This window comes from Onychostoma macrolepis, chromosome 13 (assembly GCF_012432095.1).
Source record: "Onychostoma macrolepis isolate SWU-2019 chromosome 13, ASM1243209v1, whole genome shotgun sequence".
NCBI lineage: Eukaryota > Metazoa > Chordata > Actinopteri > Cypriniformes > Cyprinidae > Onychostoma > Onychostoma macrolepis.
The window spans coordinates 11,672,678-11,696,422 of record NC_081167.1 but is presented as its reverse complement, the minus strand read 5'-3'; the positions used below and the strand labels follow the sequence as shown (position 1 = coordinate 11,696,422).

Sequence of the window (23,745 nt, the reverse complement as noted above, 5' to 3'; positions counted from 1 at the left end):
TATCCCCCTGGGAAGGAATGAAACTAAGTTCGCCTATTTAGACGTTTTAGTGAGACAAGGCACGTATTTTTGAACATATTTTATCATGCCAATTTTCTAGATTTTATACAGAGATCTGGCAACATTGGCGCCAAGACCCGTATAGACCTCATTGGCCAGGGTTCACAAACCATAAAAACGTTTCAAAAGCAGTTCATTTAATTTCCTTTTCTAGAAGAATATTTAGCAATCGCTTTTTTGTTTAAAAAAAATCTGTGTAGTATTATTACATATTTTAATCAAGCGTCAATTTCTTGTGCACACAACCATAATTGCCAGTAACATTTAGGATTTGCTTAAAGTTACACCATGTCTAGCTTTTTTCGGATATCAGAACGCTAATCATGCACTGTTTGTCAACTCATTTAGGGTTTCAAGAGTCTGCTTTGTCCAGACCATAGGCTGTAAAAAAAAAAAAAAAAAAATAGGTCCAGACATTTGATTGGGCTTCATCGTTTCTTCTCGGTCAGTCCTGTCACCTTCATAGGCAGCAACTGCAACACGCCCCCTGGCGGCTGAGCTCAACCCACAGGAAGACGGAAGCAAATGCCGTACACTTGCAAACTCATCGCGTGAATCACCGAGGAGGGTACAAGGGCATGAGCCAAGAGCTCGGGACTATGACTTCTGTGAATAGCTCATAAACTGTCAGTGTATTACCTCTTTACGTCCACTCAGCGTTGCTGTAAATCTTACATTAACGTTTGACGCCTTTTCATCCATACAGACGGGAACAGAATGGCATCGATTTTGCTCACCAGATCTCGGACTCCTTTGCTGAAAACATCTAGGTCGTTAAAGAACGAATTCAGAAAAGGTAATACTAGTCTTTGTTAATTAGATTAGTAATTAGTAACACGATCTGAATGGTTAATATAGTAATTTCCTCTGCCTTTGTGTATTGAAACGAACAGCGAGCCTTATGAACTGTCAAAATGCGGCACTTTGTGCTGATATAATGTTAGGCGTACTGTGACCAGATTTATTTATATAGCAAAACCGACAAGGCCTTGGGACTTTAATTTTAATTTTCCATTGAATCGTTTACTGTGTTATTAACCGGACATTTTCAGACCTGTCCTGTATACTTTAAATGTCTTATTGAAAAGAGTCCCTCCAGACACTACAGTCGTGTAAATCATAGGGTTCAAGACCTAGCCACTTAGCTAGAAAACCTGGCCCGCGAGATTATTGAACGACTGGTGAAATGAGAGGCTTAAGTGATTAGCTAACAAGCTAACTGTGCAGCCTCACAGATTGAATCAGCCATAATCACCGAGAACCATCCGACTTAAGCGTTTTCATGTGCTAAACGTATGAGGGATGCGTCTAGTACTCTGTACATTTAATGGAGGCTCACTGTAACTGCGCGCGTGTCAGTGTCACACGTGCTTGTGCTTTTGTGTCATCACGCTCTGTTACTGTAAGTCAGTTCTGGAACATTATAGTGCTGTAACTGTTGTTGACCGCTGGTCGGTTTGGCAGCTCATTGTTACGGTCGACACGCGAGTCGTTTCCACACTTTTGAAGTGAAATCGTTGAATTATGGAGCGCTTCTTTTAAGCTGAATTACAGGAATGAACAGCAGTAAGTTAATAGCAGGTGTAGCCAGACCGACACTCCTGTCTGAGAACGTCAAAACGATCGACTGAAATCGAAAATAAATATCTTTTAATGAGTGAAAATTGAAACAGTATTGTTTTAGAGCCTCATGTTTTGCTCAGGCTGCTGGAGAACAGAATCTCGTAGCCTTGTGTGTACTGGAGGTTATCTGAGGACAGGCTCATCAGCCGGCTGTCGCTCACTGCAATGGCTGCTTCCTTATTATTGACCTGTCTTAGAAAAGCACGATAACATGATATATTATATATATGTATATATATAACCTAAGTATGGAGGTCCATCCTAAACGATATTTTGCTCTACAGTATATATTACACACACCCATAGTGAAAATGCAAAATTTGAAGCAGTTGTGTTTATTTTTTTGTGAGTGTGCTGTTTATTTTGTACAACAAAATGTCCAAGTACTGTCAAGTTAAATTTACCACAGACCTTATTTTGCTCAGGATTTTAATTTGATTGAAAACACATTCTTATGTTTTTAAAACAGGAGAGCAAAATGGAGAGGTGTCAGTCAGTGAATGAAAAATATAAGTCAGTTCTTGAGAAATAGATTTGGTTATTGTTCATTCACTCATAGTTTCTTGTGTGCTTTTGCCTCAAGCACACCATGCAATGACGTAATTTTCTTTCTTCAGAGACAGAAACACTCAGGATAATATCTGATTTTTTTTTAATGTGATTGAACCAAACTGCAACAGCAGCTCTTCAGGTTTCATCATCCAGCACTGATATGGACTGAGTTGTAAAGTTTCCATTATTTTTATCTGCCATTTTTGTTTTAATTTCCCTAATGAGACATATGTCATACATTAATCTAACCAATATTAATATTTACAATAATTGAAAATTACAATTCAAAGCTTATCAAAACCGTTTAATGCAACCATGATAACTTAATACATTTAATTAATACTTAATTGGAAAACAATTCAGTCATACATTGTTCACAGTTTTTTTTAAGTAAATAAAGGAAATTACACAGCACAAGTAAATAGTAATAGAAACCACAAATATCTGAACCTTGCAGCTGTATGTGGCTATGGCCTTATAACTTGTCTAAATAAAATAAACCATGCTCTTTTGCCTACTTTCTCAACCACAACATTGCTGCCACAATCTCTAATTGATTTCGAAATGTACTTGAAGTGCTTCCTGAGAAACCCCAGTAACTCCCATGTATGGGGACTTTCTTTCTTGTAGCAAGTCTGAAGCTGTGTGGTCTGGCAAATGATTTACCGCAGCTCTGCTTGACAGACTATAAATTAGAGGTGCGATCTGAATATGCATTGTTAGGCAAACAAATGCTACCATGAATAGATTTCATAACATTAAGTCTTTGGATTACCAATAAGCATGACAACACTGACTATTCACAAACTAAATGATTGTTCAGGTGACCAAATAGTTGGGCTGTTGACATTGACACTACATGCACAAAATATTCAAAGAAGAGTTTATGAGAGAGAAATTTGCAGTGAAGTCTTAACCTACATTGTCACTTGCCAGAGATGGTGTTTTCTTGTCAGGACACTAGCTCAATCCACAGGCTTCTATTAAGCTGTTAAATGTACCAGCACAGACTGTGACTTGGCACAGGCAACCAACATGATAGAGGACACCTGATGTGTCCTGCCAACAGCAGTCAGTGTTTGTGTGGTTCTGTTGTTGTCTTTAAAGACAAATGGCACCTGCTGAACATTTGTGATGAAGCCAAAAGGTTTTTCTGTGTATATTTTGATTGGAGTTGACTGTCATATTATACATGGAGGTTAGGGAATCAGTTGATCAAAGCTAAGTCTTGACCTTGTTTGCATAAATGAGGTACATCTGTGGGACTTAGTAGACTTAGTTTCACTCCGGCTGTGTTATCTCACTTTCAGAGGGACTGCTACCTCTGATAAGACTGCCACACAAAAATACTATTTGAATGCTGACAGAGTCAGACACGATCAGTGAGAAGGTTTCATAAGGAATAGACAGCCCCATGAGCCTTGCATGAACTTAGTTTTTGTCCACTGTAACACATTTTGCCAGAAGTTGACATGCCAGAGCAAATGGGTCAAAGTGTGTAGTTACAATTAAGTATTTCATTATATTAAAGTTTAGTTTTTTTTTGGTTTAAGCATTGCAGTGTTTAGGAAAGTCAGTCTATGAATTTCTTACTTGTAGTTGACTCTGCACATTGGTAGAAAATATTTTAACATTGTCAAAACTACAGTACATCCTGTACATTTAAACCACCTACTCCCAAGCATTAGATTAAAGGGGTCATTTGACGTTGCTAAAAAGACCATTATTTTGTGTATTTGGTGCAATGCAATGTGTTTATGCGGTTTAAGGTTAAAAAACACATTATTTTCCACATACTGTACATTATTGTTGCTCCTCTATGCTCCGCCTTTCTGAAACGCACCGATTTTTACAAAGCTCATCGTTCTGAGAAGCGAGGCGTGCTCTGATTGGGCAGCTATCCAGTGCGTTGTGATTGGCCGAATACCCCAAGCGTGAGACGGAAATGTTACGCCTCTTACCATATTGTGATGCCGTTTCCCGGTGCGACGAAACAAAAACAATAAAACCCATTATAAACGAGGCATTTGTTGCATCCAGTGGGGACATAATTGCTGATTATAATGATTTACACTGTCTTTTTACGCGTTGCGTTGCACTGCGCCGTGTAAACATTACCATGTCTGCATTTGTAATCGGAGAAACGACAAACAAGCAGCGCTACTCTACACAGCTCAAAACTTGTGTTTGAATAGTCAGTGGCAAATTCTTTAAATATGAAAACATACTTACAGGCTGTGAGTCAGAAGCGCCAGACTGTCCTTGCAAAGTTGGAATTGCCCCACTTTATATAAACAGTCTTTGTGCACAGCTGGCATTGTAGACTACTCTCCCAGGTTCAGGAAATAGTCCTCCGTAAAATGCGCTACACACACTCTAATATTTGGGTTGAACTGTTCTGGAACAGTGTTGTAAATACAACTTAACCACCGATTTCTAGTTGTGTCCTCTTTTGGAAGCCCAAACAAAGTAGTTTCGCCTAACAGCTTGTAACACTCCAAAGAGAAAGGAAAACTTGAAATCGCATCATATGACCCCTTTAAACAATTAGTTACTTAGAAGATATCTGAAGCAGCATGCGGAGTAAAACATTTTGTGGGCCCACCTTCATACACTCTCAGAAATAAAGGTACAAGAGCTGTCACTGGGGTGGTGCCTTTTCAAAAGGTACACTTTTGTACCTATTAGGTTCAAATATGTACACTTTTAAGTACTAATATGTACCTTTTAAGGTACCAAAATGGACCCTTTAGGTACAAACATGTACCTTTTGAAAAGGTACCGCCCCAGTGACCGCTTTTGTACCTTTATTTCTGAGAGTGTATGATAACTCATTCATTAATTTCTCTCCTAGACACACCCTGAATCTGGTGCAGTTGAGTACTTTACATTACATCCTAAAACAGAAAAGATTTCTGACCACAAAGTTGTTTAGTTTTTTCCTCCACCCTTAAAGGAACTTAGACAACACCCATGAAAGTGCAGGTTCTTTCAACATGTCATCATTATATGCAGTATTTTAAATTTACAGTCCCTTGATTCTCTGACTTTTTTTTTCAATTCTACATTCTTAAAAAATAAAGGTTCTTTATTGGCCTCTATGGTTCCATGAATAACATTTGACATCCATAAAACCTTTGCATTGCACAGACGGTTCTTTACAGTGGAAAAATTCTCTTTAGGTTATTAAAATGTTTTTCACTTTAAGAAAAAAAAAAAAGATTATTTTAAGAAATATTTTAAGAACTCAAAATGCTTCTTCTATGGCAGTGCTTCCCAAACCGGTCCTGGAGGACCCCTAGCCCTGCACATTTTGTATGTCTCCCTTATTAGACACACCCAATTCATGTCTTGCAGTCTCTACTAACGAGCTGATGAGTTGAATCAGGTGTGTTAGATAAGGGAGACATACAAAATGTTCAGAGCTAGGGTTCCTCCAGGACAGGTTTGGGAAGCACTGTTCTATGGCATTTGCCATAAAACCCCTTTTGAACCTTTATTTTGAAGAGTGCATCCTGTTCTCTTCTGTTCAGAGAGATTTGTATTCTATATGCAAACACAAGGAGATGTACAAGAGGATGGAGATCTCGGGCCATCTGCCAGCCGTAGACTGACCTCAAGATGCGAGACCAGATACCCTATAGTGCTAAATATAGACAGAAAGCATTTATCCTTACATACGAACATCCCGGCATCAATAGGATTAGACTACACTGGGCCAAGGGTCTTACACGTGTAGCAAACATTATGGAAAGCACAACCCAGATTAGACTTCACCCGGGCATTGGAGCAAAGGTCCTAAACCATAGAAATGAAGGGAAGTGGGATGAGAATGGATTAATTATGGAGTCTGGCCTCGTCCTATTGTCTCTGAGTGGATAAGTCAGAGAATCACGAGACCGTAAGTATATGTAATCCAGAGATTGCATGGTGTACTCGAGAGGGAAATGGTTCAGGAGAAAGTCGGGTTTGATGGATTGCTGTATTCAGGGAAAGGAAAGCTGTGTGCTTACGTGCATGTGTGGCATACAGCCAGAATAGGTGAGAATAGCTTTACTGGCTTACTCCAGATAAGGGAGTTTCCTGAAGTTATATTTACAGTAAGTAGAAGGACATCCTGCATTTATAGTTCACTACTTTACTTTTCCTACTTAAAGAGATCTTTCAAATCTAACTTTCACTTCCGCTTTAAACTTAACACATCATACTTTGAGACACACAAGAAGTACTGCTATTTTGCATCATAGAAATCAAACCTGGCGCAACACCTGTTGGACAACTATTCGGAATGGGGCCATTTCAGACCATTTGGGTGCCCTATAGGCAAAATCCCTATTGCTTTTGTTTAAGATAATGATATGATTATTTAAATTTGGTTAAAAACGTCAAATTTGGTCATGGTAACCTATTAAAAATGTTATTTTGATGATGCCGTCATTCAGTTTTTAAAATATATTATTTCAGTATATACTAAATAACCGTTAACATTTAAAACATTCTAATGCTAATATTCAGCTACTTAAATGCGCTTAACACTTTTTTTTTTTTTTTTTTTTTTTGCGAAAATGCAGTCTCATAATGTTAAGTAGGTTTAGATGCTCGTTAAAAAAAAATGACATAATTCACCTTTTGATTGTCCTGTTGATCAAACAGAAATCTGGTTTACAGTGGGTTATTTCTTGAAAAGGAACAGTGGCTTAAAAATGAATTTGATTACACTATTTGATTAACTGTCAACAGAAAATCTATAATGTTCAGCCCTGTGTTTAGCACATTTTTACAGTGTTAAAAACAATTATGTAGATACCAACCCAAGATCAGTGCAGAAAATACCAAAAGTCAGAAGATATGTTATTGGTTTCAAGTAATCCATTTCAACAGGCGATTCACTTCCAAGTCTGGTGGTTTCCTGTTTCTGGGATTTTTAGACTTTACCCTGTTCTTACTGCTGAAGAGCTGTAGCTAACTTTACCATGAGTTAGACATTACTGAAATGTGCTCGGTCATCTTCGTGTATCGGAGTTTGTCGCCGCAGACATCGAGAGTGCTTGTGAGCGTCATTACCAGTGAAATACTACGCTTGAACATCTGACAGACAGCTGCAATGGGTGGTCTTATCAAGTTCAAGTTGAGCTTTATTGTCATTCTGCTACATGTGTGGACATATAGTGGAACGAAATGTCATGTCTCGCAGGACCACGGTGCTACAAACTAGTTAGACATGAGATACAGCAATGCAAATATAGGGAAAAAAAAAAAAACACAATAGGGCTATACAACAGTTTAACCATCTGACTATACATATACTATAAATACTATAACTACTATACCTAGTTGACTACACATACACAAACTGAGACTGTACAAGAACTTTACATAAATACTGTACATGAAATAGTGCTAAAGAGATATGTGTACATGAAATTGTGCAGGAAATATATATTTTGTACATTAAATTGTTCAGAAGAGAGATTTTGTGGGAAGCAGCGCATAGTGCAAAAGAGTTAGTAGTGCAATGCTCCAGTAAACATTATTTTGTAGTGCAATATTCAAGTAAACATATATTATCTTATTGAGTCTTTGTTGCAGGGAGTGTTTATAGAAAGTGTCTAGTGTGCATATAGTGGGACGAGTGCGTTACTAGAGGTGGTTTGTATAGCCCACTCACCTGTGTGTAGCACACCCAGAATTGCACTTAGGAGAAATTTGTCAATAGTTATTTCAGTGTACTGTAGTTTAACACAAGCAATACTTGTAATTAGTCATATGCCTGAGAGGGGGAATATCCACCAGGAATGCTAATGTTTCATTCATCCGTGTAAAAAAATGTGAGCTATGTAAACTCTTCACTGCATCAGTTGCAGCGTTTTTGTGTGAGGTCTGTGTCCTGATGTAACCTGTATGGAGGTTGTGTCATAATGGATCCACGCACACACACACACAAGTAAATGGCACACAGTCAGATGGGTTATGTGCCAATGTGCAATGGACATGACAAAATGCTTTGACTAGATGGATAAAAGAAAGTCATATTCAAGCATTTGTTTAAGCATGTAGGCAGGTGCAGTTTCAACTTGACGTTAAGACCAATAAGTAATGTAACAGAAAACAATAAATTTGCTTTATTCCAATAATAACAAAAAAACTAATTATTTAATTTAGGAAACAATTATGTAATTATGTTCTCTTTATAAAATTGTCTTAAATATGAAAAAAGTATGGAATAAATTGAACTGAAGGGATCTTTCTTGGCATCAAAAAGCTAGAAAAGCCCTGAATTAAGGTTTGTTGGTGAAAAGTTGAAAGTGATTTGGATTTTTTCATATGCATAAGTGTCACTATTGCTCAGTTTCTGATATAATCTGATATATCTGGGACCTTACACACCTTCATTTGTGTGTCCTTTCTCTTGGCAGTGGTGATATTTTTCCCTGTCTGTGTATGCAACACTGGCATGGGATCAAGTATTTTCTCTGTCCTTTTCCGTGATCCCGTGCTGGCCTGTAGCCTGTAGCACTCTCCATGACCCCCTTATGTTATATCAGATCATCTGCGCATGGTGTTCCTGGAGCTATATTGCATTACTCTGTTGGTCCATCCTTCTTCATGGTGGTTTTATAAGTGTGCTGTATGTTATCTAATGTTATATTTTCTTTACTCTGAATCTCTTTCAGGAAAGTTACCAGAAAGCACATGCTTTAACTGCACTGCACTGCGGTTAGCCACAAACAGGTAAATGGAACTGAAAATTAAATTGTATCTGGGGCAGTGACATGATTCTTATTTTTATCTGAATCTATTTGGAGAAAAGTGCAATTCATACATACTGTGGTAGTTAATACTACCATCCAAATGTAACTTTGAACGGTAGCATTAGCTATCAAAATAAAAATGAAATATCATCACAACTGTTTTCAACATTGATAATAATAAATGTTACCTGATCATCAAATCAGCATATTAGAATGATTTCCGACTGGAGTAGTAATGGCTGCTGAAAATTCAACTTTGCCAACACAAGAATAAATTACATTTTATAATAAATTACAATAGAACACAATTATATTAAATTGTAATAATATTTCACAATAGTACTGTTTTACTGTATTTTTGATCAGATTAATGCAGCCTTGGTGAGCATAAAAGACTTTCTTCAAAAATCCCTTTTTTTTTTTTCAAATTGGATCTTTATTTAAAGATTGTTTAAGCTGATGCATGACATCTGTTTTTCAGCAGTCCTGGTGTTCTTGGAGGCAGCGTCTGGCCTCATGCATCATCTGTCCTGTACCATGACAATTCATCATCACTTCAGCGCCGCTTGTCCAGGTCACCTCGTCTGTACTGTGCCATCTTAGTACCTGACCCTGCCCTGCCTATCCACACCCACTCCACATACCCCAGGACGCTAGCCTGGCCACAGAACACCTCAGTTCGGTGGGTACATACTACAGGCCGTCTCCATGATGATTCGAAGGTAGAGCGTTCTTTACGTTCACTGAAGGATCGGAATAAAAAGCTTGAGGAGGGTGGACCGGTGTACAGCCCGACGGTAGATGCCCAACCTGTGAGACGGACAGTACGTCAATTTGTGATTGATGAGGTGAAGCATTACTATCACGGGTTCCGCCTACTATGGATGGATACGACTATTGCGGTGCGGATGCTCTGGAGGGTGCTGAATGGACACATTCTGTCACGCCGAGAGAGGAGACAGGTAAACACTAGTGCTGTTAAGTGATTAAAATTTTAATCTTACATGATGTGGCGATTAATTAATTGTAAATTAATCGCACATCAAATTTGGCTGAGAAATCACCCCAGAAATATAATTTACAACCGTTATCGGGCATCAAATAGACATTATAAAAAGAAGCTTTAGAAAAAAACTTTGTGAACTGTCCCTTTAGTTAGTTTTTATTATTATTTTTTTTCAGACAGATAGATCCAATTGAATCATTCATTCATTCATTCATTTCGATTAATTTAAACACATGATTGAGAGGTGAAGTAAATGGCTCTCTTTATGAATGGGCCTTTGAATTATTGGTTCACCCGATTCATTCAAAATGAGGATTTGTTCAGAAATTGTGTGTTTTTTGGAGACGCGCAACAGTTCTGCTGTGGCTTTAATAGGTAATATTACCTTTGGCAAAATTGAGCACAAACAGACATTGTGTTAATTGCTTTAAAAATTTTGACTTTTTACCATGTTTGGTTTCATGGGGGTACTTGGCATCAGTGTGAAAAACCCTGTTCTGCAGTGGCTGAAGGATAGCCATTGGATGACTTGAGTTGATAGGATTGAACCTTCCCAATCAATGTTCTGATAAGTTTATGATAAATAACTGTACCCTGACTCCTGAAAGTTGCGTAGCAGCCAGCCAGTCAGATTAGATCTGCCAACGCTTAAACAAAAGTTGAACTCTGCTCAAATTTGTTGCATGTTAAATCATTGTCACTGTGCATGTGAACGTTCCTCAAGGCTGAGACCACCTAATAACCTTATCCTTAAAGAGTCAGTGACAACGTGATTGCATTGAGATTTGGTAATAATAAAGTAGACATACAGACACCTTCGTCCTTTATTGCAGTACTCTAGAAGTACATTTACAAAATGTTAGTATTTGCAATAAAACTTGGGTCTTTACATAGTACTTTTTAATTAAAAAAATGCAAGGAAAATTGTCGTTGTACCACTCTGGGGTTGTCAGTTGACCTGTCATTGCACTATGGATTTAACCCAGTGTAATGTAATTAAGTTGGGTGGGTGGTTAGCATTCTTCCGTAGTTTAATCCCAGTCCTATAAAGTCTGACTGGATCTCTTCTGTAGCTTAATGATTTAAATTAGTGCCACGCTGAGTCTTCATGGACCAGCCATTAGAGATTACCCTGTAAGTCAGGAGTCCAGCGGAGACCCAACACTTTAACTAGCTCACATGGGATTCCTGAGGCCTTTAGGATAAAAACTCCATTAAGTCCAGTTTAACAACTATTTTATACAAGATTAAATATTTACATTTAGTTAGGATATATTTAATCCCACTTTCCTATAATAGCAACTTAAATTTCAATACTTAAGTACAATACAAAAAATTCCAAGCATAATTTTCTAGGTCTGCAGACGTCTACACTAATACATCCTTATGATAGTACAGTTTGAAGAGTTCTGCTTTTGTAATTTTGAGATCAGAAGAAAATTACATGGCCGAACAGTTCAGTTGTTTTATCTCATTAACTCCTTCAGTCAATGGTCTTCCTATTCTTTTCTTCTTCCTATCTCTTTCTTGTAGTTTAATGATTGATAGATCAGTATGGCTCACATTGACACACAGTTGGCCACTAGCCCAGGCTGACTCCGGTGATGTCTAGCTAAGAAACGCTGTCCTTAGGACAGAAGTAAAAGAGAGGTTAGTTGAGGTCTTGTGCATTATCTTTATATTACCTTTATTAAGCGATTGAACTTATAATTTCTGGCAAAACATGTTGATGTAGTTCAGTAAGAAACATCCCATCAGTCACAGCACCAACCCCAAACCTGGTAGTTTAAATACAAGGTTACTGCTCTTCTGTATTATATTTGAGTTTTCAAGCACACAGCAGATTGCAGCTATCACACGTTGTATTACATGATCGTCTCTGTAAGCATAGTGCTAATACCTTCCCAGCTTCAAATTCTCAGACAGTTGCGTGACTCAGCCTGTTGTAAAGTGACACTTTAGTGACGCCTATAATCTATAACCGTTGGAGGCCTCCATTGCATTCTAAGTCAGTACGTATTGGAAATTGCTCAGGCTTTGTCACAGGTCACTCTGTCACTGTCTCAGAATGAACTGTCTGTGCTTGGGTTGCTAGGATATTAATGCCCAACATTATCAACTGCATTACTCCAATCATTTCTCCACAGTCATGACAATAGTACTGAGAAGGGTGATGTTTGGTTTTATTCTGGTGACAGTTACTTGAAGCCACAGTGATAGAAACACCCCTTTAAAATTGAGTGTTCTTGCAAACATTTCAAAAACATTTGCTGCAAGCAATCATTGTAGACATTAGGTGTTATGATGGTGTGGTGTTAATGGTGTTATCTTATGAACTTGTTTGTAGGTCTGCACAATTTATAGTCTGATATAATTTTTCTGTCAAATTATATCAGACTATATATCAGTATGACCATAAAATATAATAATAATAATACATTATTATTATTATTATTATTATTATTACTGCCACTACTAAATTAAAATATTAAACAAAATAATAAATATTACCATTTTATATTATTAATTGTTTATTGCCTATTATGTTAAATATTATAATGAAATATATTGTAATAAAAATTTGTATAAAATACAAAACATAATATCTATGAAACGAATAATAATTGTATTATTTATGGCTGTTCATTTCTTTATTTTCAAACGTTAACTAAAAAGCTTTTGTTGTTGCTGTTTTGCACAGGCAAGCACTATTCACATTTTCTTTAGAAAATCTATTTACTAACTGAAAACAAGCAAAAATCACATTATTGCCTTCCTAAAGCCTTGGGAGATTTTCTTGAGTTTTTTTCACAGCATTTGGACCAAAAACATCTACAGCTTGTATAACACTCATGTTTGGGTAGTCATGGTTCGCTGTTATCAAGAGCTTACTGAGGATTTCTTTATGTTGTGAGCTCTGTCAACATTAGCATTGCGAGGTATGCTAATGCCTCTGCCTCAGCTAGCATCTGTCGCACCTCACTCTCGCTATTCTTCTGACCTGCTTCATCCTTAATCCAGCCTATTCACAACTGGCCTTGCACAGCGTGGGTTCCTTTAGCTTTTGATGTCAGTCATCAACCCCCTTCCCAAGCCCTCTGTCCTGCTTTCTCCCGGCCACTTCCTTTGGAATGCCTTCACTCTCCATCCCACTCACTCGTCCCTGAATATTTCACACTCCAGGCCTCCCTGTTTTCCTCCTCTCTCCCCCTCGCGCTCTTTCTCTCTCTCTCTCTCTGCCTGTGGTGATATACATGTCAATGGGCCAAACACAAAGGCTCTTTTCAGGCCTGCCTGGTTTAAATTCTTCCCTATAGGACCGCTGATACACAGGTGGAATAAGGGGAGCAGGGACCCCTCTTATAAAGCTGAAGCTCCTTTGTTATCTAACCTCTCATTTTCTGAATTTACCACGTTTCATCAACTATATATTAGATATGGGGTGATTCAGAAAGTCAGTTCTTGCCATGGGGAGTGGATGCACTGATGGCTTGACGTAGTCTCTGGTGTTATCTGCTCACTCACATTTTGGATCTATATTTTCTTTTCTTTTCTTTTTTTTTTTTTTTTTTTTAATGAATTAATTTTATTTCATTTATTATTGTATTTTATTCATCTTTTTTGCACAGCTGTCTATTTTTCATTTTCATTTATTTTGAAATGTATTTTACCTCATGTCTCCGCTGTCCTTTTTATTTATTTTTTATTTTTTTTACTTTAAAGGAGGAGTGACTCATACTTAAAAGCATCTAGGTTATGTTTGACAAAAATAAATAAATAAATACAATTGGATGTTAGGGTTAATATTAATATATTTTAGGACCATTTATATTTTTAACAATATTTTTTTGTAATTCCTATTATTGTTCTGGTGATTCTCATTTATGTAAAAAAGAAGTATTGTAATAATTATATTATTATTTAAAAAAACATAATGCAGTTTATCGAACATGATTTATAAGTGCTTTTTAATTTAACTTGTATGACAATGAGTTTTTTTTTTTTTTTTGCATTACACTAATTAAAATTGATGGACATGACGTTAAATGTCCTTAACTCTCACAAAAATAATGTTGCAATGTAGAAAATCAATTTTAAGCAAAAGCTTTTTAGGCAAAATAAGCTTCTTTCTTTTGATTTTGGCGTGAAATAGGAACGGGATATAATGCTCTTTACCAAAACAGTAGATTTTTACTTTTTTTTTTAAATTTTGCTCTCTTATGTAGTCCTGACAGAGTCGGTTCTTAGCACTTCATGGCAGGGATTTCAGGGGTTTTACTTCATTTTTAGTTCTAGAGATTAGATTTCCACCACTGATCAATAATTGGATTTCATCACCAAAGCAGCAATCTGCTGACATCACTGCGTATGTCATGTTACTTGCAGTTCCTGAGGACGTGTGCAGATGTCTTCCGGCTTCTGCCCTTTCTGGTCTTCATCATCGTCCCATTTATGGAGTTTCTGCTTCCTGTTGCGCTGAAACTTTTCCCTAACATGTTGCCGTCCACCTTTGAGACCCAGTCCAAAAAGGTACGCTGACCTTTTGAGTTTTAATCTATAAAGACCTTAATCATATTTCTGTTGTAATCACACATCTTAAGCGTCTACTTATACAATACTTGTACCAAACCTATTTGACCTCGTATGATATCTCTTACACGCTGTCTTTGTTTGTGTTTTGCAGGAGGAAAGACTAAAGAAGGAGCTGAGAGTGAAGTTAGAGATGGCCAAGTTCTTGCAGGACACAATCGAGGAGATTGCACTTAGAAACAAAGCCGCCAAAGGCAACGTGACCGAGGAGTTCTCCACTTTCTTTCAGAAGGTAGATCATATTCACACTTGCTCAGCACTCATCCTGAAAAAATAACACTACTGCCTCTCCAAGTGATTCGAAACACAGCGCTGTATTGCCCCCATGTGGTGATGCTTATGAATGCTTACTCATAAGCACAATGAATGAGAGCTTTTTTTTGATTGTTTTGAATGAAAACTCTCTCTCTCTCTTCCCCTTCCTCTTCTCTCTCAGATCCGTGACTCTGGAGAGATACCCAGTAATGAGCAGATCATACGTTTCTCTAAGCTGTTTGAGGATGAACTGACCTTAGATAACCTGACACGGCCACAGCTGGTGGCTCTGTGCAAGCTGCTGGAGTTGCAGTCCATCGGCACCAACAATTTCTTGCGCTTTCAGCTCATCATGAAACTTCGAGCCATCCGTGCAGATGACAAGGTTAGAATCTGTCTTTACTCGATTGTGACAAAATTGAAAATCTTTTGCATTATCTTATTTATAACAGTAGTGTTATTTTTTTTTAAGTTGTCATTTTATTGAATATGAAATAATTCTCCAAGTTAGATATTATTCATATCTATTAATAATAATATTTAATTTTTACTCTTTAATATTCCAATTTTTAAAATCATTTTGAAAAGTATCTTCGCTCAAGTCTTAATATGATATTATATTATGATAGTACTTCAAAAACTTTTCTAATAAGTTTAATCTTATATATTAAAATGTGTATAAATGATATAGTAAAATATGTGTATTTTATATGTATTTAATATATGTTATTTATTACTGATGACTAAGCCGAATTCTCAGCATCATTACTCCAGCGCAAGAAATAGTTTTTTTTATCAATATTGAAAACAATTGTGCTTAATTTTTGTGACATTTTTCAAAATAGAAAGTTCTAAAGAACAGCATTCATTTTAAATGGAGACCTTTTGTGGCGTTATAAATGTCTTTACTGTCACTTTTGATCAGTTTAATACATCCTTGCTGATTAAAATGATGAATGGTATTTTATGTACTTATATTTATTCAACATCAGTTTATAGTGACCACAGCTGTAAAACTTTAAATACATAATGACATAAGACATTTTACATTTAACTACTTTTATGGTGTTTTTTTTTTTTTTTTTAAGTGTATAAGAACTCAAATTACAATTGTCATGAATTTCTATGAATTGAATTTCTAGGAATTTCATGAATTTCTTTTCAATTAGCAACTTTCTAAATCAAAATTTCATGATTCCTATTAAGAATGATGATTCCTAGCTGATTTCTTTGCATGTGTGATTGACAGCTGATAGCAGAGGAAGGAGTGGACAGTCTGAATGTGAATGAGCTGCAGTCAGCATGTCGTGTGAGAGGGATGAGAGCTCTGGGTGTGACGGAAGAGAGACTGAGAGAGCAGCTTAAACAGGTAACACATGCTGCACTTTCCTTTACAATGATTACTTCCTAGTAGTACGTCTTCTCATCATGTATTTCACATTTCTGATCATGTCAGTGGTTGGAGCTTCACCTCAATCAGCACATCCCCACATCTCTGCTGCTGCTGTCCCGAGCTATGTTCCTGCCAGACACGCTGTCCCCTGCGGACCAGCTTAAAACCACACTACAGAACCTGCCAGAGATTGTGGTATGTACTGCACAGCATATGATATTTACAGTAAATGTAGGTTAGTTTCACAACAACAACAAAAAAAAAAGTATAATTGTAGCAAGTGCTTCAGACTTGTATAATGACAGTGTGTTGTTTGTTTGTGCATTCACAGACTAAAGAGGCGCAGGTGAAGGTGGCAGAGCTGGACTTCTCTAAAGTGGATAACAAAACCAAGCTGGAGGCCACGCTTCAGGAAGAGGCAGCTATCCGGCAGGAAAACCGAGAGCGGGAGCTGGAGAGACTGGCTGATGCTGCAGAGAAAGAAAAGGAACAGGCCGTGCGGGTCATTAGTCACTTTGAGTCTGACAGTGATTCCTGCGTCACAGCTGTAGTATAGCTGAAATGTTCATGGAAGGTTTTATATGTGTTTCCAGGAGGCTGAGGTGGTGGAGTTGGAAGCAGAACGACGGGTGGATGCAGAACATGCGCTCTCCAGTGTAGACGTGGCCATCCATTCAGAAACACTACGAGATACTGCACCGGTGCTGGAGGGTATTAAGGTAAGACGATCTCTCTCTCTCTCTCTCTCTCTCACACACACACACACACACACACACACACACACACACACACACGAAGTGAACAGAACGTTTTCTCACTTAAATATAAACTCTGAAGATGTATGAAATATCCTTTGAGTATTGTTAACAAGAAATAAAATCAAACATGAAAATATTTATATGAACACGACACATTTCCTGACATTTGTGAGGAACTTAAATGTGCATTATGGTTCAAAATTTGGAGTCAGTATTTTTTCTTTTTTTAAGAAATTATTTCTGATTAGAAATGATGCATTAAATTAATCAAAATAAAGTCATTTATAATGTTCAAGAAGTGCTGTACTTTTGCACTTTGTATTCGTAAAAGAATTCTGAGAGAGAAAAAAAATGCAAAAATATCAAGCAGAACAACTGATTTCGACATTTGATAATAAATGTTTTGAGCACCAAATCTGCAAATTAGAACGAGGAATAAATTACATTTTCAAAATATATCAAATAGAAAACAGTCATTCTAAATTGGAATAATCTTTCACAGTATTACTGTTTTTACTGTGTTTTTGATCAAATAAAAGCAACCTTGGTGAGCTTTCTTTCAAAAGCAATTTTAAAATATCTTACTGACCCCAAACTTTTGAAACATTAGTGTACATTACTGATAATCCGTCAAGCATTATAAAATAGTATTTGTTAATGAGCAATGAAAGCTATTATAAAGTGTTTTTAATAACCATTTTAAGACAAGTCACTCCACGTGACAGCCAATCTTGGCCATGGCTTCAGTCAGCTATTTCCTATCATGGTTATAAACATGAAAGTATAGGCCCATTCTGCCTGAATTGGGAAAATCTGAAACCGCTGAAACATGCAATGCTGTTGAATGTGTCGATATACTTGTTAATACATAAAATGGTATTGTAGTATAAAAGTTTAACTTGGCTGAAATCATTCAATAAATACGGTCCAGCTAATTCACTTCTCTGACTTTATTGTTTTTGTAGAACAGGATCGTGTCACAGGAACTGCTCTTTCTCTGTTTTTGTGTGTTGTGTATCATTTTGCGCGTTTATTTCTTCAGTTCGAGCAGTGGCAGAGGTATCTGCGCATTCAGGTTAGATGCTGAACTGCTCTCCATCTGGAGATCACCACACTGATGCTCTGCTCTCCTAGTCACTTTACTGCTGCTTACTTTCCCCACATTTACAATAATCAAAGCTTTTCAATTAGGGTTAGACTTAGACTCTTATAAGGCTTGTTTTTAGCATAACAGACACACAAGAATTACTGCATTAAATGATATTGTGTATATTATGTGACGCATAATAATGTGAATACAGTGATTTGAAAGAGCAGAAGTTTTTCGTGTGGTTTTACCTGCATCCTCCTTTCCACTTCACCCCAACACTCTATTCCTTTGAGTATGTGTCCGTAGCACATTGCATATGAAACATGCAGCAAATCCTCATGGTTGTTTGTTTTATGTTGCTCAGAGACCCACTGGATTGGCCCTACAATGTGTTTCAGTTGGTTTTAGTGACCTTTCTGTAATCACCTTTGTTGTATGGAAGACCTTCCTTTCCTCTGACTGATCCTCTTATAAAAGAGCAACCTCTTTATCTCTTTACATCAGAGTTGGGGAGTCACTAATACACTTTTCAGAAGTGTAATGGTAATTCACCTGTTCTCAAACTAGCATCACTTTTACAGCAAGTTACACAACCATTCAAAAGTTAAGGGACCATAAGATGTAGCTTGACAAAGCATTACATTGTGTCATCTTGCAACAGAGCAAGCTGAGACTTTAGCTTAGCTGTAGTTTAACTACTTTAAATCATGAGTACCTTGAACATTAGTTAGTATAGTGGAGTCATCCCACAGTGACAAGACTTTGGAATTGTAGATTTTGAAAAAATTCCAAAGTTTGTACCTAACCCGCACCAAAATCACCACTGATTCAAAGGTTCCCCAACACTGTTGTGCATGTATGAAAATGTGTGCGCGTTCCCTAGAGAGAGTGTTGATGGACACTGTGTTATTTTTCCAGGGGGAGGAGATCACTAAGGAAGAAATTGACATGCTGAGTGACGCCTGCACCAAACTAAAGGAGCAGAAGAATCTCCTCACCAAAGAGAAAGAGGAGCTGGAGGACCTGAAGGATGATGTGCAGGAGTACAGCGAGGTGTGTACCGTAAACCAACGGTCTGTTTTCATTTCCGTTAGAAGCATTTAAACATGTGATATCCACTTTCTCTCTACAGGACCTGGAGGAGATCAAGCGAGAGCTGTCCAAAACAGGACAGGAGAAAGTGGTGGAGGAGTCTAAAGCAAGCCAACGTTTGTCGAAGCGAGTCAACCGCATGATTGGCAGAATGGATAAAATTGTCACTGAGCTGGAGAAGGACAAGATGGTGCTAGACGGACAGATGGACAGCGGGACCACACCACCAATTGGGTAAGAGTCCTTGATTTGCATGGTTGAATGTTGATGGTGGTTTCTGTGTGTGTCATCAGTTATGCATGATGGGATATTGCGATGGACACAGTAAAATGGTGGTGGAAGAACAACCTAACAGGTTGCAAACGCGATCCAAAAGAAAAGGGTTCCCAGTCCAATTAAAAATCATTTTTTGTTGTTCTTTTTAGATTGTTCTTTGAGAAACATAGTGACTTGCCAAGGTAAGGACAGGAGAGACCTCTCGCTTTTCTTTTTTTTTTTCCCCCTCAACAAAAGCATTAACTTAAAAATATGGACTAAACACCATATTTTTTTAACCAAATAGGTCTGCGGGGGGTCTGAAGTGTGATTTTTGTTTGATTTAATATTTTAATCCGTCAGCAGTCTGCTTGTCATTTCCATAATGCTGGTTATTGTGGATTTAATCAGTTGTATGATTTAGGATTGTGTTGTGAAATCTTGTTCTCAGTGCTGCAAGTATTGGATGGATCACTTCTTTTAAGGCCTTTATTTTTGTCTTCTGCAAATAAGGCTTGTACGATTTAGGCAAAAATTCTTAAAGATTAGTGAATCATTTTCTCATTAATGAACTCTTTCACTCACGAGCAACTCTTCTGGGAACCCTGCACGGCTGTCTTGGCATGCGATTGGTTGATCCGTGAACTTACTCGCCCTCCACCATCTTACCCCTTGTGTTATAAAGTAAACATTCACTGTATGTAGTCTGTTCCTGTCCTACAGGGAGAATCTGATAAGCATCAACGAGCTCATTGCAGTCATGAAGCAGATCCAGAACATCCCTGAACACAAGCTGCTCAGCATCGCAGACGCACTCGATGAAAACAAAGATGGCAAGATAGACATTGATGATGTCTTAAAGGTAACAACATGGGACTTGTTTGATCCCTCACTGATTTTCCTTTTCCTGTTTGGTTGGTGTTTTTGATGTTGACATTTATCTGGCTTGTGTGTTAGGTGGTAGAGCTGATCGATAAGGAGGACATCGATATCTCCACCAACCAGGTGGCAGAGATCATGGTGATGCTGCAAAAGGAGGAGAAGCTGGTGGAGAAAGAGAAAGCCAAGGACAAGGTCGAGAAAGAGCAGGCAGCTAAAATCCAAAACTAGACTTTCCGTGTAGGGAATGGAAAAGATCCTGAAGCTTTTGAAGCTTTTCAGGTTCATTAATGTGTTAAGAAGCTTCAGAGTGAGACTGAAACCAGTGCTGACCTCCCATATGGATTCACACGTGTGTGTGTGTATATATATATATAGAACAAAAAAAGATCAAAGAACAAACTTTGCTTTGTTCAAGGAAGACTGTTGTATAATGAATGAATTAAAACGTTTATTTATTAATAACATTACAAAAGTAATGCACTACGGAGCCCTACACATGACATATAGAAAAAAAATAGAAATCATGGCCACAAATTAAAAATTCGTTCCCTTGTTTTAGGTAAATAATCCCCACAGTTGAACTAAATTAAAAGGAGGGAACCAAGTAGTATCAAATTAAGTTGTGTGAATGAATTCTTAATTCATGGCCATCATATCGTTTATTAGTCATGTGCGAGGCACCGAAAATTCAGAGATAAATTTTGAAAGAAAATGTGTTAATTTATTCACAAAAATACCCTCTTAAAGGTGAAGTGTGTCATTTCTGGCACAAAACGGACTGTTTGTTTGAGCGGCCTTGTTGAGCTGGACATAATATCATCAGCGCAACCAATAGCTTGAGTTTGGGGTGGAACTATCTTTGTGTCACAGAAATCGCGCACTTCAGCTGTAAGATGTAAAAAATTATTAACTTTTATTATTCTCATAATCCTACTCCCTGGCAGTGATGTCATTTCCTGTGATCTGAGGACATCTCCTCTCTTTGCACATCACATCACGTCACCATCATTCCATTACTCATCCAGTTTTATTCTGTTGTAGTTTTATTTATTTTCAGTTCACAATCTTCATGAGATTTTTTGAATGTCGCTCAGAAGATGTTGAAATGTTTATTCAATAACCAAAGAAGCTTTGTTGCAGATGTTATGCTCCATTTATACTTGTACATACACATTCAAGCCACCAAGCACTGTGGCTTTGTATCACAGCAAAAGTCTGAAGTAGAGTATTGGGACGTATCTCTTCAGCACTTGAGCTTTATACAGGGCAGAAGCTTTTACACAGACTTGAAGATGGTGGCTGAGACAAATTCAGTTTTTGATGTTTTTTTTTAATTTTTAAATTTATTTAGCTCCTATCTTGAATTGATTTCAGAATCACATTTACATTGTGGCCTTCAGTAATCAAAATCCCTTGTCCAAAGTAAACTTAACCTGAGATCATATAGCTATATAAATATGTAACAGTTCATCATTGCTAGTATTTGCATTGTATACTAGCAGTAAATATCCGTCTCTGTTAGCTTGCTTGGGTTAATGATATGTGGAGTATGTTTGTATGTGCTGGGAACCTGAAAGGGAAAAGATGGTGGTCAGTGCAGACAGAATCAGGGTACGGCTCAGCCTACGGTCTTTGTGACCTGGATCATTCCTCTCTCCTTACATGGAGAGAGCGGCAGCAGTTGTTCTCGTAGCAGAGCACCTACAGTAACTGGAATGTGTCGATCAGCATGAGACTCGCACGCTCACTGGAGTCTGGTAGCATAGTTTCACAGGGCACATAAGGCAGGGAATACATCATCTTAACCCTAAACATGTCATACTGAGGGCCCAGCATGTCTAACCTCAAAACACTGTTCCTGTGCTGTGTCTCAGACAGAGAGTCTGGGTGCCTATTTCACATTGTGTCCCTTAAAAGGATAGCTCACCCAGAAATTAAAATTCGGTCACTATTTGTTCACACTCATGTCATAACCTGTATGATTTTTTTTATTACGTAGAACACAAAATTAGATGTTTAGGCAGAATGTTCATGCTGCTCTTTTCCATTCAAGAGAAAATAAGTCATATGAGGGTGAGTAAATGTTGACAGAATTTTCATTTTTGGGTGAATTGTTGGTAACTTACCTAGGGACCCCTAACTACAGTAACGGCATTTAGGCCTTAAAATATTTTCATGAATTAGTATTAATATACCGTATGATAGAAAAAGTCCATGTTTGTGGTTTTTTTTTTAGTATTTTATGCTGACGTGTAATTGCACTATAAATATTGAGAGCTTTATTTTTTTTTGCCCATTTTTGGTGTGATGATCTAGACTCAGGAAGATGCATGTAATGTCTGTTTGCACACCGAGAGATATTTTGAGGAAACGTACACTTGAATTTTTAAAGTGGTAGAGGGGAAGAAGTGTGAATATTGTGGAAAGGTATAAAGATACCTTGCTTATTGTGTTTTGTTTTGCGATTTTTAAATTGAGTTTTCAGATTCGTTTATAACAGATGGTGCATGTGCACATATAAGTGACCACAGATGGAAGAGTGTAAAGACATTGATGTAATTGCCCTTGGAAACTAATTTACTGCTTAAGCTAATTGAAATGTATTTGATTTATGTATTTTCCCCTTTTTAAGGCCTGTACATTCTTTCATGATATTTTTTTTTTTGACCGTCCTGTATTTTAGAAGGTTCAAAACCTGAATACTGTTACGCTAGTTAACTTGTAGACTAAATAAGGGGTAAAAATGAGTGGTATGTGCAAAAAATGTTATTGAAAATCAGTATGACGTAAAATAAGAATTTTATTTTGTTCATACTACCTATGTAAATCTAACATTTACATACAAGTGGATCCAAAGTTAAATAAAATGAACTGATCTTTAAGTTGTATATTATCTTTTTCTTTATTTTTGTCTCTAATCCATGTGCATCTTCATGTTTCTCATATCTTATTTTTTTGTCTTTATCATTCAATTGCTTTTCACCCAATTCCCCCCCCCCCCCCATTCCTGCATTATTCACCCGTTACCACTGACAGCATGGTATCAGATCCAACCTATCTTCTCTGAAGTAATGATTAAATTAATTTGACTTTTAATTTAAATGTAACTTCAATTTCCTATGGTTATATAATATGAATATAAGTGTAACTTGAACTTAAATCCAGTGCACAGAGAACACAGGTTTACAGTATTTTATTTATTTATTTATTTTCATAAAACTGATAAACACTGCTTGAGCAGCTTTTGCTTAAGTTCAAAGACTGTGAAAATAGGACTGTATACACAATAGGGACAGAAGAGTCTGCTGAGGTTTTAAAGCACACAAACTGAACTAGACTAGTATTAAATTAAATGACACTTTATTAAGAAATTGAGATCACCATGTTGCATTTGAGGCTGCAAACAGGTATTTGGAGCACTTGACAGTTATTATTAA

General features: G+C 37.2%; 1 protein-coding gene across 13 annotated transcripts; it reads left to right on the top strand.

Moving 5' to 3' along the window:
• The first annotated feature begins 413 nt into the window (after nt 1–413).
• On the top strand, nt 414–23,190 carry letm1 (leucine zipper-EF-hand containing transmembrane protein 1). Of its 13 annotated transcripts, none has more exons than XM_058794955.1 (18): nt 416–668; nt 767–856; nt 8,910–8,967; nt 9,354–9,368; nt 9,469–9,949; nt 14,380–14,523; nt 14,678–14,815; nt 15,020–15,223; nt 16,088–16,207; nt 16,295–16,426; nt 16,563–16,733; nt 16,825–16,950; nt 18,032–18,064; nt 18,998–19,132; nt 19,212–19,405; nt 19,597–19,629; nt 20,132–20,288; nt 20,384–23,190. In XM_058794955.1, exons 2-18 carry the CDS (start codon nt 778–780, stop codon nt 20,534–20,536), a joined length of 2,373 nt encoding a protein of 790 aa, XP_058650938.1. In that variant the 5' UTR covers nt 416–668; nt 767–777; the 3' UTR covers nt 20,537–23,190. The 13 variants fall into 13 exon arrangements, with proteins under 13 accessions (XP_058650940.1, XP_058650938.1, XP_058650937.1 ...); XM_058794954.1 differs by having other exon boundaries at nt 417–686; XM_058794957.1 differs by having other exon boundaries at nt 414–856; nt 16,563–16,727.
• The last annotated feature ends 555 nt before the right edge of the window (nt 23,191–23,745 follow it).